Source organism: Pseudoliparis swirei, chromosome 23, assembly GCF_029220125.1.
Source record: "Pseudoliparis swirei isolate HS2019 ecotype Mariana Trench chromosome 23, NWPU_hadal_v1, whole genome shotgun sequence".
NCBI classification, from domain to species: Eukaryota; Metazoa; Chordata; class Actinopteri; order Perciformes; family Liparidae; genus Pseudoliparis; species Pseudoliparis swirei.
In genome coordinates, this window is record NC_079410.1 from 8,256,954 (window position 1) to 8,274,053 (window position 17,100).

At 45.0% G+C, this 17,100-nt stretch overlaps 2 protein-coding genes across 2 annotated transcripts in view; one reads left to right on the forward strand and one right to left on the reverse strand.

Annotated features, from left to right (window-relative positions):
• Positions 1–1,498: 1,498 nt before the first annotated feature.
• Positions 1,499–2,612, forward strand: ier2a (immediate early response 2a). Its single transcript, XM_056407397.1, has one exon. It carries the CDS (start codon positions 1,620–1,622, stop codon positions 2,181–2,183), a length of 564 nt encoding a protein of 187 aa, XP_056263372.1. The 5' UTR covers positions 1,499–1,619; the 3' UTR covers positions 2,184–2,612.
• A 1,623-nt stretch (positions 2,613–4,235) lies between these two features.
• The window catches only part of cacna1aa (calcium channel, voltage-dependent, P/Q type, alpha 1A subunit, a), a 74,249-nt gene continuing 61,384 nt past the window's right edge, over positions 4,236–17,100 (reverse strand). Inside the window, exons 45-51 of the mRNA XM_056406829.1 lie at positions 16,554–16,669; positions 16,320–16,452; positions 14,518–14,631; positions 11,177–11,390; positions 10,751–10,962; positions 10,355–10,444; positions 4,236–8,614 (exon numbers count right to left, since the gene is read on the reverse strand). Of these exons, the coding sequence (XP_056262804.1) occupies positions 7,835–8,614; positions 10,355–10,444; positions 10,751–10,962; positions 11,177–11,390; positions 14,518–14,631; positions 16,320–16,452; positions 16,554–16,669 (1,659 nt within the window). The 3' untranslated portion in view covers positions 4,236–7,834. The remainder of the gene's footprint in view (positions 8,615–10,354; positions 10,445–10,750; positions 10,963–11,176; positions 11,391–14,517; positions 14,632–16,319; positions 16,453–16,553; positions 16,670–17,100) is intronic.

Sequence of the window (17,100 nt, forward strand, 5' to 3'; positions counted from 1 at the left end):
TGCCTATAAATTATCTAAATTGTATTTGCTTTTGCCGATTTGATGCATTCCGACAACAGAGGAATGCATCGTACATGTTGTATGCATTTTTTGACAGTCAGGCCTTGAGGAAAAGAAAACGCCAGGCTGTTATCCTCTGCAACTGGTGTGTTGTTGACCTGCAGCCCCACCAGATTGCATACCACACATTCCTCTGGAAGTACAGAGCAGCTTGGAAAAACATGATCACCCTCTTTCTGTTTCTCTTCAAATCTGCTTCACACTTTCAACCTGATACCACAGGGTCAAATATATATTGTTATGCCGTCATATCGATGTGATATTCAGTGTATCCAGTTTGAACTGTAAACAGGTTTAAGAGTACATTGTAGAGGCCGTTAAAAACTGCCGGAATGGATTCCACTGCCCAAATATGGACTCAAGGAAGTAGCAAGCCCTGACGCAATCACCACGACTGTTACTTTAAATGGCTTCAGGAAGCGAGGGCTCCCACACACGTCATCAGCTTTCCTCTGCATGTGCCACAGGAGCAGGATGTGCTTAATATGGGCATATCTTCTCTGAAAAAGGAAGTAAAATACACACTGGGGGATGGGTGAGAGTGAACGAGCGCACAGACTGTTATGGCTTCCTTGTGTTCATCCTTGGTGTGAAAAAGACGAAAAATATATGTTTTTCACAGGTTAGATTTTTCCTGCTCGAGATTTTGCAAATCGAACCAATACATTGTGATCAATTTATAATGTGTCTTTTATTTATTTATACATGTCCTTAAACATTTAGAACAGCCTGGTGTATTTTACTATCTGGATTAATTCATCAGCAGTCTGAAACCAAATTAATTAGAGATTTTTTGGTTAATGTTTGGTTTGACGAAACACCATTTATGTGGACTAGATTCAAGAAATTAACACTTATTGGCAAGATATTCCTCTGCAATCTTTCATTCGATAACCACCAATAAATGCTAATTCAATGCCCAGTTGAGCTTTGATTATTAAAGCAACAGCTCAATCAATTTACCATGAAAACAGTCAGGACTGATTGGATCTGCAGCCTATCTAGTGCAAAGATAATGTTGTGTTTGTCCTGGATTTGGAAAACTACTGTCGGATGGTGGACTGCTAGTCCAAAATTGTAATATGTAATATACCTTACAACTAAATAGGTCAGTTTAACATGCAGGTTAGCACTATAGCTTATAAAATAAAGCCAACATAGATAAACCATAAATTGCCATACCATGTGCAGTGTTGTGGTATGGATTTGAGCAGTGTTGCAATACTGTTGGGGTGTGTTTACCTTGTTTGTTGTTACATCACAAGGCCATTTTTCTGATCACATCAAAGTTTGCTCATGGTTTCGGTTTTTACTTGAACAGTTACGCATATCTTGATAGATTAAAATAGCCACAGTTGCTGCCAGTTGTTAGAAATAGCAGACCAAAAGGCGGGGCTCTTTCTTATGACGCTGGGGGAGTGACGTCAACGAGGTGATAAGTAGTTTCCCTGCACCCGGTCTGTATCGTGTCTGTGTGTGAAGTCAGCGGGTGGAGACTGAATTCAAAAACATTGACTTGTGATTGTTTGTCCTGGACTAATTTCAAAACAAGCTGTGACATGGAGGTCAGTGCAGAGGCCAAGAGGATCATGGTCGTGGCTTTGGGGAAACTGTACAGCTCCCGCACCCAGCGAGGGGGTCTGCGGCTTCAGCGGAGCCTCCTCCTGACTCTGGTAATGAAATCCGCCCGGGACATGTACCATGCGGCTCAGGCGACGGTGGAAAGTGTTGTTGCGGGATACGAACAACCGCAGCCCGCGGCCGAGGGGACCACAGGGACCACCGAGCCAACTGGCGCCCAAACCGAGCTCCTGGGTGCCGCCTCGCTTGCCACCGAGAAGCCTCAGACTTTAACCCGAGTGGAGGTCTCGGGCTCTCCCACCGGGCTCCGGCGCGACGCAGAAAACAAGGAGAATCTGTGCCCGACTGGACCCGCACAGCATTCCAGGAAAAGACGCGGTAAAGCGGCCATGGAGCCGGACTTTCTGCCATGCAAAAAAGCCAAACTCTGCTCTGAGCAGCTCAGTGTAAATTCAGTTTTGCTGGACTACGTGAACTGCAGCAGTAAACTGGGAGCACCCCCACCCCCCATGCTTCTCCAGAGAGCCATTGCAGCGTGTTGAACCCCGGCGCAGATCAAAGGGAATGAACTTTACGACACGGCCTTGGGAGCGTGAACGCGCATCCAGAGAGGGCCTCTTCACGGGTTGTTTGGAGGAACAGCCGGGACGGAGTGTTCTGAACGTCCCGAGCAGGACTCTGAACAAGCCGGGGCATGTTACGGGAAACACGGAAGCAGCCCCGGTGACTTTTGGCCTAGTTAATGGCCACGGCTCACGATAACTGGCTTCGACTGGGAAGGGCGGAACTAAGGACATTGGTGCATCCGAATGAGGCCTCGAGCTGTCTGAATGAACATGTACAGCCTAGCAGATGTTATATGTTGTGAGTGTGGGAACCAGTGCTGCATGAAGACTGGAAATGTGTTGATTTCAAATGTAAAACATTCAATGACAACTACCTCAATATTTATTAAACATTTTTGTACTCAATCTGGAGTGATGTTTGTTATTTGACATACACCTACAAGAGAGGGAGCATGGCAGTAATGAGGGGTAAATGTATAATGTCTCAGCCATGGTATTTATATATATTTTTTTTAATCAAAATGATGCTGTTAAAATAGTTGGGGATTTGCTTTGGGTGCAAGAGGTGTGTGATAGGAAACAGACTTGGGTGTGAAGACGTTTCCTTCCTTACTCCCCCTCCCCCCAGTCTGATTTACAGAACAAAAGCAGCGACAATTCAGGAGATTGTGGTCCAAAGAGTGTGTGTGGGGGGGGGGGAGGTCACAGAAACATTGTATAAGCATACACTTGAGAAAAACTGTGGTCCTTTAGCTCTTCAATATGTGTTACTGTCTTAATAGTCATTGGTTAAGGGTTCAAAAGGTTAAATACTAAATTCCACTGTTGATAAGTGACGACGTGTGGGTAATAATCGGTAATCCATTACAATGGATAAAGCAAGATAAGGGACTCCTAGAGTACAGATCTTTAGTTCAATCTCAAACGGCACGACTCGTTCTGAGCTGAGCCACCAGAAGCTGAAGAGGTTTTTATCAAATTAATTGATTAGTATTACTCTAAAGTTTGAAATATGTCTGCATAATTATGCTTTAAAATAGTCTAATATTAAGGCTGGCTTTACGTTTCAGGATGTAACGCCTCGACAGACTTTCGAGTGGGCACAACAGGGATTCACCGTGGTTGAGGGGTGGGGGAGGGGGTTGTTAGCCCAGGAAAACAGAAGAAGGAATGTGGGGGGAAGTGCCTGAGTGAGCCCATGAGGCCCCATTTGAGCTGCTTAGTCTTCCGGCTGAAACCAGAGCACCCTGTCTATGTACTCAGGGCCGGAACCGTCTGGACATGTCTGTGAAGACACTCTCCTTGTGTGCCTTCTCATATTCAGACTGTTCTGAACACTCACACACTTTCTTTCCTCCCGGGCTCTTCCCTATGGCCTTCTCTCACACGTAAGCTCACTGTGAAGGAATATGCTGCCACATTTATGCCTTCTGCATAACCAAGCTTACAATGCTTACTGTGTTTGTTTTTTCTTGAGGATATTTGGTATTTTCCACACTTGTTCTTATTCGAGCATCACAGAAACATATGAGCTGAACTCACAGCAAGTGGTGATTTATAACAGTGTTCCCGAGCCAGCCCGTTAGGTTTGTTCACTCAAGGCTGAACTAATAATCCTAATGTTTTTATTTTAGGGGAATTATAACCCAACTCTGCAGTTTTTCTCATATCGAGTTTTCAGCAAAACAAGCCCACAGTACTTGGCCAGCACCAATGAATCAGTTGGCCCATATTTGGTTTGTCGTGTGCAATACAGATTCCTGCCAACAGGCGGCGGTAATGCGCTCAGACATTACACAGAAAAGAGCAAGCAAAGACAGAGAAGAAGACTCAGATTGTAAACAGATGTCAACAATGTTCGTTTAAATTAAAAAATGGTGCATTTTCGTAAACACCCGTTTGGTTTGTTTCAAAGGAAACCCCACGCGACACCTTTAAAGCACAAAATGAGACACACACACACACACACAACACACATCGTCACAGTTAAAAAGACTGAAGCAATAATGTGGACAAGAAATGAGGAAAAGCGGTTTGCATTCTCTGGTTTTTATTCTTTAGGAAGAGTTTTGTTTGGAATTACAAAATGCACTGGTAGAAATAGCGGCGAGACAGCTTGAGAGTGCGACAGATAAGAGTGTGAAGAGACAGAATTAGAGAGAGAGAGAGAGAAAGAGAGATAGAGAGTGAGTGAGTGAGAGATCAAAAGTTCCACAGCCAGTTATAATGAGGAGCTACATCATCAGACTTGGCTCCTGCGCCCTCTGACCCCCACACAAAGTAGAAGGAAGAATGCACCACCTGAACTGTACTTACTTTTCTTTGTATATATATTTTTTAAACAGTTCTTTTTGCGGTGGTCCCGAACATGGTTGTGTTGTGCCTCAACCCCCATGTAACAGAAGAAAACAAACTCACCAAAGTCTCTTTTGTGTTTTTATTCTTTAGACATTTTTTTTGGTAATTTTGTAACCTTTTTTGTTCTCAAAAATAGAAGAAAAAAAGGAAACGTTGCTTTTTAAAAACATCTATCTACCTATATATCTTTTAATTTTTTTTTTTAAATTCCTCTGAATTCATTAATCTGCTTTTTTTCTTTTATGTCCTGAAGATGACTGTTAACCCACGGTGTGGCATGCACATAGCACATGCATTTCTGGAACTAGATATTTTTTCCTTGTTTTTAAAAATCTTTTGTACTTAAAGAAAATTCTTTTTTTCTCTCTTCTCAGTAGCGGCTTTACATTGCTTTTTGAAGACTGTGTGGTTAATTAGCGTGTTAGTGGTTTTCACTGCAGCATAGACACAAAGATGGATGGTGAATGTTTGGGGCTTTGCATGTTACCATTCACACACACACACACACACACACACACACACACACACACACACACACACACACACACACACACACACACACACACACACACACACACACACACACAGTCAGATTGTTATGATGACTTGATTAAAACGTTTCAAAAGGATTTCTGGAGACAAAAAATCTAAAGCAGTAAGCACAAAAACAAAACACCAAAAATGTATCTGAAACGCACTTACCCATGTGTACACACACACACACACACACACACACACACACACACACACACACACACACACACACACACACACACACACACACACACCACAACCTGGAGCTACATACTTAGTGTGCTTTCTGATTTGAAAAAAATACTTGTTTGTGACATTCCACTGAGGTTGGAAAGACACTAATAGGCAGTTTTCTTTTCTTTTCTATTTTTTCAGTGCATTCTCTGGTCAACATGTGATAGGCCTCCAGGTAAAACGTAGGCCAAATAAATAAAAATAATAATAATGTTGGGGCTGACAGTGGTGTGCGTTAGTGACACGTGTTAGATTGAGGCACACAGAGAAACACACGGAAATAAATACAAGATTTACAGGAGTGATACACACAGAACACAGATGTTTTCCAGGACCATGACGAGGCCCAGGCATCTTTTCTCCAACCCAACTGAACTGTGTTTACACGAAGGGAGCACAGACGAGGTGGTCTACAAGTGAGAGAATGAGCTGAGCTGTGTTCTTGGTGCACTGATAGAACAACTCTGAATCACAAGTGAAGCAAAAGGAGTGGTACAAAAACTAGGAGGGACGCTGTCATACAGCGCCACTGGAAGGTCACACGCGGTGGTGGAACTCTGCTTCAGCATCTGCAGGAGAGAAGATGCATTCACTTAAATGCAGTGTGCATGAAACTGCTGTGTTTGACACGCTTTTAAAGGGGACTCACAATGAAACTCCCCCACTGTCTAAATTCTATATTGGCTTTGAAAAAGAGTGACAAGAAAGACAGAGCTATTTACTGCTGTGGATGCTCTCTGACTCATGCTTGGCCTCCCGCCAACTCATTCTCCCACAATGCAACTGTGGGATAGAGCTCCACCTCAGGGTTGGAAAAAGGATAAGCTGAGCTCAAAAGAAAACAAACATACGGAACAGAATATCAAACCAAATATGGAGAATCTGTCTTAATATCAAGATCATCATGATCATTAGAAGTTATTATATTGTCTGTTTATCCATCATCACGGTCAATAACAAAGAAAACAACGATGAAGAGTTTCTCTCCTTTCTCGGCCTTTCTATTGATCTCTTCCTCTCGGATGTCTCTGTTTTAACCCCAAACCCTGGAAGACTTTGAGATGTTACTGATTTGTCGGACTTTGTCACCAACATGGACACCACATCTTTTATCCACTTTACCCTGCTTCCCGGGATATCGTTGTTCCACTGTAATTACAAAAAAGTTCACTCCACAAAAAAATGGTGCAATTCCAGCTGTATCAGCGGCAGGCATCTCGCACAGAACATACAGACAAGCAAGCAAAAAGTAATCGTTTTGTTCCTTTTCGAGATATACATATATAACTAGCCAATCTCCCTGCAGCCTTCTGTCTTGATTTCAGTATAAATGAAGGTACAATGAGAGGAATGTCATAGAAAGGCATTTTCACTCAAAAAGAGAGAAACCCTGGAGACCACAACAGAAAGGACCAATAAAACTTCCTCCCACATACAGTAGATTCTCATTGATGCTATTATTATTTTTTTTGTATCATTCATGCAGGATTCCACAGGGTGTACAACTCCGCAAGTCTAAAAAACGAAGCCGTGTCGGGTGCAACAGAAGATTCAAGCTTCAATGTTTTGAAGAAGTAATAGAGGAGGAGGAAGAAGAGGCAGGAATAGAAGAAGAAATACTGCAGAAAACAGTTGTTGGTTTGTTTTTTGTTTCTGAAACCCATCTCCACGTTTTTTAGTTTTTCTTCTCTTACGGGTTGAGGTTGGTTACATTGTTTGTTTCGGGGAGGAGGGCGTTCTCCGGGAACAATGTTAAACACCCCAAACACAGCCATCATGTCCAATAGATTTTGACCAAGTGACACATCAACCCCGTGCAACACTCCCCAACTCTCTCACCCACTTAGCCTCCTCACCTCATACAGGTGGAGGGCTCATTGTCAGTTTTGTTTTTATTTAAAAACACAGATGATAAAACTCATCAATATTCAACTGGTGGCTGGGAGGGTTGGATTTGATTCTTCTTGCAGCTAACTTAACTGAAGTTAGCTTTGAGATGCACACAAAAACAGTGGTCTTTCTTTTGTCTCTGACTGTAAAGTGTCTTTTTGTCGAGTCGCAACTCTTGACATCTTGTAAGTGGCTGTAGCTCGTTGCCAGAGGCGTAATTTAAGACACACAACGACTAGTGTCCATCACCCCTCCTGCTTGCATCCTGAAACACTGCAGTTTGAGGTTGATCTTATTTGGCATCAAGATATGAATGCAACAACAATGCAAGCAGAAAATGGAGGTGGTTTCCATTGACACCAATTGTTTCTCCAGATTCTGCCTCAACATTCTTGTACCACCCCTTCATCCTGACACCTATACCTTTATCTATCCCACCATCACTAGGACATGCCAACCAGTGGGGGAGAGGAAAACATTGAACAGGCAAAACAGAAAGATTCATGGTTTCCCTTGGCAGTCAGAGCTCAGGCTCAGAGCCTCCCATCTTCCTCTTTTGGTCCATCTATCAATTCGTTTCCCTCCTTACGCCCCTCCCCCATCCCCAGAGGCTAGCACCAGTCGTTCGCCTCCTTCTCGCTGTAGGGTTCATGCGGGCCCTTGCAGGGACCTCTGGGATGCCCAGCTGGAGGCGGGACCTTGTGAGGCCCAGTATGTGGGGGTCCATGGAGATGTGTGGATGGCGAAGAAGAGCGGTAGCCATTGGGTAAGCGGCGCTGGGCGGCAGGCTGCATCTGGCCCTGTGCAGGCCCAGTCAGGGCGGTGGTGGGAGGGGGCGCCTGGCCGGCAGTTCTAGGCGAGATGCGACTGGGCTGTGGGTGGGGCGGTGGATGAGGGTGGGGGTTGTTTACAGGGTGTGGCTGGGGTGGAGGGAGGGGATGGGGGTTGTGTGGCTGTGGCTGTGGAGGAGGTGGCAGTGGGTGGTTGGCACCTTGCATGGGGCTCTGCTCATAAGCAGGTGGTTCATGATGGGGTTCATAGTCCTGGCTGTAGAAGCAGCCATCCTCTTCCATGGAGCCACTTCCCCCACCTGTGTCTCCCCAGCGAGGCGGGGGATGATGACCCTGGCGAGATGTGCCATGGTGGGCTATAGGGGGTCCAGCGGGAGGAGGACCCTGTCCTTGGGCAGGCTCCGGAGAAAAGTGGCGGGGGGCTGGTGGTCGGCTCTGTGGTCCCCCAGGTTGTGTGGGCGCGGCCTTACGGACAACAGGGGAGTAGGTAACATGCGGCCGGGGTGTTGCAGGGGTCTGAGGCAACTGTCGGCGCCCCCGGCGTGGCGTACTGGTCCCCGAGGTTGAGGGGACGGGACTTCCACTGACCGAACTACTGCCCTACACAAAAAGTGAAATAAAGCAAATAAAAAGAACGAACCACAAATTCAACGACAGAACATGTAGAGTAAAGAGCATGGGAAAGATAGAGTATAAAACAAATAAAGGAAAGAAAGAAAGAAAGACAGAGAAGCAGAGAGAAAGCAATAAAGTCCAGATAAAAGAGAAAGACAAGAACAAGACCCACAGCAAGAACAAGAATAGAAGCACCAGTCATAATGTGTGTGGAGTGGAGGAGAAAAGGGCAGAAATGAGCAAAGGATGTGGACAAAAAAGATGAGATTCCAAACAGCACCATACACAGAGAAGCAAAATGTCACGCAGAGGAAAGGAAATAAAAGACGACAGGAGAAAAGAAGGGTAAAGGGTTGATCTCTGGAGCAACAGATGAGGAACAGGGTCAAAATGAGGACTAAACATACATCCAATGTGTTTGGTTTGAATGTATTGATCGTGAGCTGTGGGACATTTTATATTTAATTTTACACTGAAGTCATTAGTATTGTATTGTGTATGCATATATGTTGTATATATACATATATATTTTATTTTATATTTTACTTTGTATACTTCTTGTATACATCTATATCTTTCACTTGTATACATCTATGTCTTTAATCCCTGTTTTTTATATTTTATATTATTTTTTATTCTCGTGTGTTTAGTTTATTGGTGCTGCTACTGTTATGACAAATTTCCCCTTGGGGATTAATAAAGTATATATCTATCTATCTATCTATCTTTGTATGTAGTTCTAGAAATTAATTAAAAAGTGAATTGGGGAAAAAAAAATTCTTCCCCAATTAATCTGCTTTTGTAAATATAATATAATAAGGCTAAACGGTGTGCGTCATAAGGGAGATACTCTTTGTTTCCAATTCTAATAGGAAATGTTTTAGATTATGTGTTTTTAAAGGATGCTATAAAAGGAAAGGAAATGACGGTAACATGATAAAACATTGGCAGTTAAAACAAGTTAAGGAAGTGCAATAAGGACAGCACCTAGGGATCAAATATACATTTATATGCATCTTTTTTTGGGGTTGTTGGAACAGTGATTTGATAACAGAGACTGAATTTACCATCACATGATTAGACCCACAATAATGAATGTTTGCTTGCATGTATAGTCAAACATATATACTGTATGTCCTTCATATACATTTATATATATATATATATATATATTTAGTATTAAGTTTTGTGTTTTATAATTATTTTTATTAATGCTCTGATGTGCACCGCTGCTGTGATTTTTGAAATTTCCCCACTGTGGGACGAATAAAGGTATATATCATATCATATCATATATGTATATATAAATGTACATGAAGGACCCATACTATCTTTGCCAGTTTAAACTCAACTTGGTGTTCAGAACAACGACACATCTCGGCCTCTAATTTGAGGGCAGCAGCAAAAAGTTGTCCTATAATAACTCCAATCTCTTTATGAATGATCATATAGAATACATTCTGGTTAACAGTGAGTTTATAGTACGTATGTGGAGGTCCCCCAGATAACAATCCACCACATTGGAAACGTGAGGGCAGCAGTTTAGTGATTCTTTATGCGCAGAAAATACCACCAAGGCTTATATATATATATATATATATATATATATTAAGCACCATCAAACTATAGGCCCTTGTTTGATATGTTTCAGCATAACACAAATGTGGTCCGAACACTGCTTTTATATTACGAACACCACATGCACACAAGTACCCAGAAGCCCACCTGTCTGTGCGTCATGCACTCGCGACCCTCGCTGGGCGATCGGGACCAGCGCCGGTCCGGTTCTCTCTCCCTATCCCGGTCTTGCTCTCGGTCTTGCTCCCGGTCGTGCTCTCTCTCTTGCTCCCGGTCGTGCTCCCGGTCGTGCTCCCGGTCGTGCTCCCGGTCGTGCTCTCTTTCTTGCTCCCGGTCGTGCTCCCGGTCGTGCTCTCTTTCTTGCTCCCGGTCGTGCTCCCGATCGTGCTCCCGGTCGTGCTCCCGGTCGTGCTCCCGGTCGTACTCCCGATCGTGCTCCCGGTCGTGCTCCCGGTCGTGCTCCCGGACGTGCTCCCGGTCGTACTCCCGATCGTGCTCCCGGTCGTGCTCCCGGTCGTGCTCCCGGTCGTGCTCCCGGTCGTGCTCCCGGTCGTGCTCCCGGTCGCGGGTGTGCCTGTGCCCGTACTCGCCCCCTCGCTCTGCTACATAGCGCTCCTTGTCCACCGAGCCGTGGTGGTGGTGATGGTGGTGGTGGTGCTTGCGGTCTTTGGACCGGCCGCGATCTCTGTCGCGATCCTTGTCTTTGGACGTGAGGTCGCCCGACTGGGTGGTTGTGCTCAGGTCTGTGCCGACGCCTGGTGGTGGAGTTTAACAAAGTTATTATTGGTGTGTGATGAAAACACTAAAGATTGCGTTGACATTAGATACAAATACAACATCACACTTAAGCAACACTCAAAAGCGGTACAAAACCTTTTATTCTCAGTCAATACATTATAATAATTGCTGTTGTCATGTTGCTTCTACTGTGTCAACACAGCCTCTGTCTAAACATGTACTCTTTCCCACCTGTGTCAGCCTCTGCGTAGCGGCACAGGGACCTCTCAGATGCACGATGATTCCGGTCTTTCCGCCGGTGTCCATGTCTGGAAGTTCTCCCCTCCTCGGGTACACTCTCCATGTTGTAGTCGTCTGCACCTCCTTTGTCTCTGTGGCCCCGCCCAGACCTGCTGTGGCCCAGCGACGAGGCGGAGCGCTTCATGGGACTGCTGTCATTGATGGTCTGAGAGAGAAAGAGAGAACCCACGAGGAAGGAAGGGAGGGAGAGAGAGAGGGAGGGATAGATGTTTGCTTTCATTGTTGAGTTGGTGTTGTCTGCCAAGGGTCAAGAGACATTGTGTGTATGTGTGTGTATGTTTGTGTGTGAATGACATCATTTCCTTGAACCCACCTGCCGTCCTCCCACATCCCCTCCCAAATCACCCTCTACCACATTAGTAACATTTTTGCAATCATGCTGTTTTAGAAATGTACACAGATTATTGGGCAGAGGTCGGCAAAAAGCAGCCCATGGGCCAGATTTGGTGCTCCTTCATCATAGTTTGTCTCCTTCAAAAAAATCTCAATCTTATCCATCTAATAATTAAAACTATCCGTCAATCTGCACTAAGTTACTGAACAGGATTTAATGTGAAGAGCTCCCAATGCTGAAATTAAGTCCAATGGCATTTTTTCGAAATGAAACTATTTATAATGGCTTCATGGATCTTGCATGTTTCCAGATGATTAAAATAATATATATTTTAAGCATTCACATCACATGTCTCCATTGATAGCCACCTGAGTGTCAGGGCTGAAACTGTAGTAATTGCCGACCTCTAATACAGAGAAATCAAAAAGTATATAAGAAAAAGGAATAACAAAGTAAAAGTAAAAGAGATGATGGCAAATGGCCATGCATTCCATGCTTCTGTAACTTGCTTCGTAAAATAATAAAGGAAATAGAGATGTTAGTACGACTTGCAACAGTCCTCCATCCTCACCACCCACAACCCCCAGAACATGACACATTCCAGGCTGCACAAAACTCCTCTAATTGCTCTACTTTCCTCCAGCCATGCAGGCACATAGGGGTTGTCCTGAGCCCTCTACCCACATGAGAACATCCTCTGCAGGGCAGAGGCTTCATACTCTGAGGCGGGAAAGCAGAACAGCCTATGTCTGTGAGCTTATGGCGTCACAAGTTGCTGACCTGGACATGTAAACCACATCAGGTTTCTTCAGTGCTGGATCCTTTTGGCTGCTGTGCCGGACCGTTTTCCAGTTATTGTGTGTAAGACAAATCAACCGACAGGTTGGCGGATGTATATTTAACACCAATCTATCTGGCCTCATAGGAGAAGCACTGAGAATCCCAACAGCACATCACACACACACACATCCCCAAATCCAAAATTCCTCTTTTTGTCTCTCATCACACACACACGTAAATACACTTCAACGCATTTCAACCAATTTCTTGCATGCAGGTGTGAATGGAGACTCGAACACAGGCGGGGAAACATTGAGGACGTCGTTCTAGACGAGCACGCTGCAGGCATGAGGACAGAGAGCAACAGAGCACGAGCAGCAGCTGAGAGAAGAGAGACAGAGACACAGAGGCCAACGACACAGTGTGGCGTGACTGTTGACGATGACAGGGATTCCAGACCCGCTGCACTAAGGTGCACGAGAGAGGTATAGCTAAGAATGCCAGCTTCAGTTTGGAAGCCGGGCTGGCATCGGATCATGCCAGAAAAGGTTTTTCTGAATCAATTTGAAGGAGAGCCCTTGCCATGATAGAAGGGACAACATGGATAAATGACAAATGAGGAGAAAAAAAGGAAGTTCTAGGGGAGAGTGAGAGTGAAAGGTAGAGAAAAAAAGAGGAAGAGAGAGACAATACAGGGAAGACAGGGTACATACACTGAGGTTACTGCTACGTGGTCTCCCTTTCCTCCGCTGCTGTATGAGCACAGAGAAGACACACACATACACACAAAGAGCCACAAATACACCAAAGGTGTAGTCACACAGGGAGCATACACACAGAACCAAGGGAGGGAGAGAAGTGAGGGGAGAGAGGGATGGATTGAGACACAGTGAAAGAGAAATGGGGTACAGTGGAGGACAATTGTTAGGTGGAGGTTCAACCCAAAAAGATATGGGGTGCCACAGTGGAGAGAGGAAAGAGAAAGACAAGAAGAGAAGGAGGGACAGAGAAAGAGAGTCTGATTAGAGCAGCAGTGAAGGTGGAAGAGACACACTTACCACAGAGACTGGGGTGTTGGAGCCAGAACAGGGTTATACAGACAAGGTAACCATGGAAATGCTCAAACAACAGCAATGACGACAATCAGCAAAGTACGAGCACAAATGGTGTCTGCACACAGACACACACACACACACACACACACACACACACACACCAAACTCAAACAGCAGACAACAGAGTGACAGCAACAGCGTGAGTTTCAGGGGACAGAAAGATCAGTGGAACACACACATATTCACAACACACACACACACATACTCACACACACACACACACACACACACACACACACACACACACAATATCATGCTGGTTCTACTCCTCGTTCAAACCCCCCCAAAACAAAAAAAGACCCCAAAATTCAACGAGTTCAGCACAGAGAAAACCTTTACCAGGAAGGAAGAGACAGTTTAGTATCAAAACATCAAGAAAAGAGATGTAAATCAGGGACTCGTCAAAAGAAGAGGAAATAATGGCGGGCAGAGAAGTGCGTACGTATGTATCGTATGTGTGTGTGCGTGTGCACATTTGTATTTATAAATATGCTGTGCGCATATGACAACCAGAGCACTCACCAAGGTATGAAACAAGATCAAATGGATGAGTGTGTTAGATGGAAACGGGACACCCACGGGTAAAGATCTCCATGCAGGAGGCCGGATGAGAGGAAGAGATAAGAGCAGAAGGTCTCACTGTGCCTTGCTGTGGTCCTTTTGAACTCAAGATTGGAGGTCAACATTTCAGCAAAACATTTCCATGTTTTAGCCCGAAATATTGAAACAATAGCAGATCTTGTTTATTGTTATTCACATTATTGGTGGTTCTTAGGCTTAAAAAAAAGTATTTAAAAAATAAGCCTTTGCTCAGTACCGCCCATGTAGTAATTTGTCATTAGTCAGTAACGCCTTCATTTAGCAGAAAGCCCTTCTGACCCGGGGTAAACTTTCTCCAGCATGGATTCCAGTAACCACAGCAATAAATCTTTGCGCAGCAAGCCAGACCTTTCAGATGATGATCTTTTCAAACTAAAACTGGGTGAGGAACAGAGACAATGGGGGGAATAGAAAGAGGGTGGAAAGGTGAGAATGCTGCTCACTTGGTTGTCGCCTGGGAGGCGGGGCATGGAAGCGGCCCTGCCATGGCCTTCCATTGGTGGAAAGTTCTCAGTATCCGAGTAACCATCCTGCCCCATCTCTCTCATCTCTACCGTCTGAAAACAGAGCAGGAGAGCAGGAGATGGTGTGACGGCTGCCATGAAAACTGACGGAGTATGGGGGGGGGGTGGGGTGAGGGGTAGGTGGGGAAGTTTGTTATCCAAAGAAAGCAGAGAACTGAGGGTCTCAGAGAGGTGAACGTCGTCAGTGGGAGAGTTTGGTGGGTGTGTGAGTGCGAGGAGGGACTTTTTCTTCTTTGTTAGTTGTGTTTGTTTTAAACTGTGCGATGAATGGAAAAAGGAATCAATTGTTTGGGTCCTAAGATCATGAGTATACTCCAAACAAAATAAATTGTTGTGTTTGCAAAGGCTGCTGTCAAAAGCAAATGCAACTGCTAAGCTAATGCAAAGATTCTTGATCAATGGCAAAGACGCCAGATGGAGGAGCTTGTGAGTCACAGCAGGAATGGATTTGAAGGGAATCCCATATGCAGCCCAAAGGACATGTGAAAAAACAAACTGATCACATGAAGGTGTTGGCCAGGTGCAGGCGCTGATACAATGTAGGCAGAGCACGGGTAGAAACCACTATGTTTGGCTTGTTTACACAAACTGCAGCCATCAAGCCTAAATACAACAGTTCTTTCCCAGGTAACGCCAAACAAATTCCCCAGTGCAAATATGCCAAATTCTATTTTATTTGGAGTATACCTCGGCAACTGCAGCTGAATCAGGCAGCAGCGATGTGTGTTTTTCCTCTAGAGACATTTCTTTGTCTAATATCTCATGTTGTTGTTCGTATTGTATCATTTAATTTGCCTCGTCTAACTGTAGCTTCTCACTCAAACTAGTTTGAATGAAGCCGACAGCCACTCTCTTCTATCCACCTCCTGAGTGTAAACTTCTCCGGACCTCTATGGATTGATATGCCGTGGTTGTGTTATCGGGCCCACGGATACAGAGACCTGTCATGCCTCCAGGAGGTCTACACGCAGAGAGGTTTATGACGACAGGGACGTGAACCACTCTGAAGGCCAGATAGACTCTGAATGAAGATAACACATTGTGTGTGACGAGAGATGGAACTAGTCAAAGAAAGGTTTCATGACATGTCAAGGCAGGAGAGATCAGAGGACATGGAAATGACCTATTGAGTATAAATAATGAAGGCAACAAGGCAGCAAAGATGGAACAATATGAGCTCTGAGCGTCTCTCCTTTGTGCCAAGGTGACTTCAGATCACACAGTACTGCAGTAGAATGTTGTTTATTTTCTCAACTACTGGCAAGACCATGAGCATACGTTCATATGTGAGACTATCTTCACTAGAATGCAGAGTCAAAACGTGAAACAAGAAGCAAGTCCATGCCCTGTTATATTTCAACTTTCATTTCAACTCAGTTATAAGGAAGAGGAAACACAAACCTGATGTCCTCATGGCTTCATCTAATTTATGTAACACACAGAGGTTATGGATAAAACGGACATATATTTCAATGGAGATGGATCTGCAATCTGTAACTACATGAATATCACATTTCATTTTACCATTCAAGTGGCCTCAATGTTTCTTTGGGAGTTCATTTGATAGCAATGATATGAAAGTAAAACACAAATGCTGAATGGCTCGAGTGTTTGAGTACTTGTCCACTCGCACTTGGCGTACGACAAGGATGTGTTTTATGTGTCTGTTGTGCGAGTGCTGTTCAGCGTGGCCCTGCTGTGTGCATGTACGAGCGTTCTACCTGAGAGTTGCTCATGCTTCCCAGGCCGTCCTCAGGGCGTCCCTCGGGGCTCCAGCTGCCGGCCTTCTGGGACATCTCCTGAGCACGAGCCGTAACCCACGATTGGCTCTCCGGGACCCCCCCCTCCACCGGCCTGTGACACACACAAAACACACCATCCCAAACTCATTTTCCTTCATTGGTGTGCTTTCCACAAACCGCCTCCCGTAAAGTAAAACATGACGACCGACTCACAGGCCGTTGACAGTCTCTGTCGTCTCAGGTGGAGGGAGGGCGTTGTTAAGTCCCGGACCCCCATCCTGGCCGGGGGAAGGAGGCTCCACGCGCTGAAACAGTAATGGCGTTCGATTCTGTGTGAGATATACAACATGGCCGCCGCCAGCTATCAGGCAGACTGACAGGGAAATGGGGGGAGGGGGGGGGGGGGCAGAGCAGGGAACAGAGGGCAGGTAGAGAGAGGGCTGTCGGCTGAAGCCAGGCAACAGAGGTAATGAGGTAAAAGTGGAATAAATGCAAGCAACGGAGTCTTGAGCAACTGATGCCCAACAGCTCGCAGGAGAGAGGGATGGATGGACTAAAGAGGGCATTCTGGGACCCTTTGAGGCCTCCAGGTCCAGGACTCTAACCACTAGGACGCTTGTAAGGTCCAATAAAGATGTGGAATTCACACACTCGGTCTGGGGCTCAAAGATAATGATCAGTAATCGTTCTGGCTTTCATTTGGAGATCAGTTGTCATCTGATGGTGGTTTTAAATACTCTAACGTTGATAGAAAAACAGA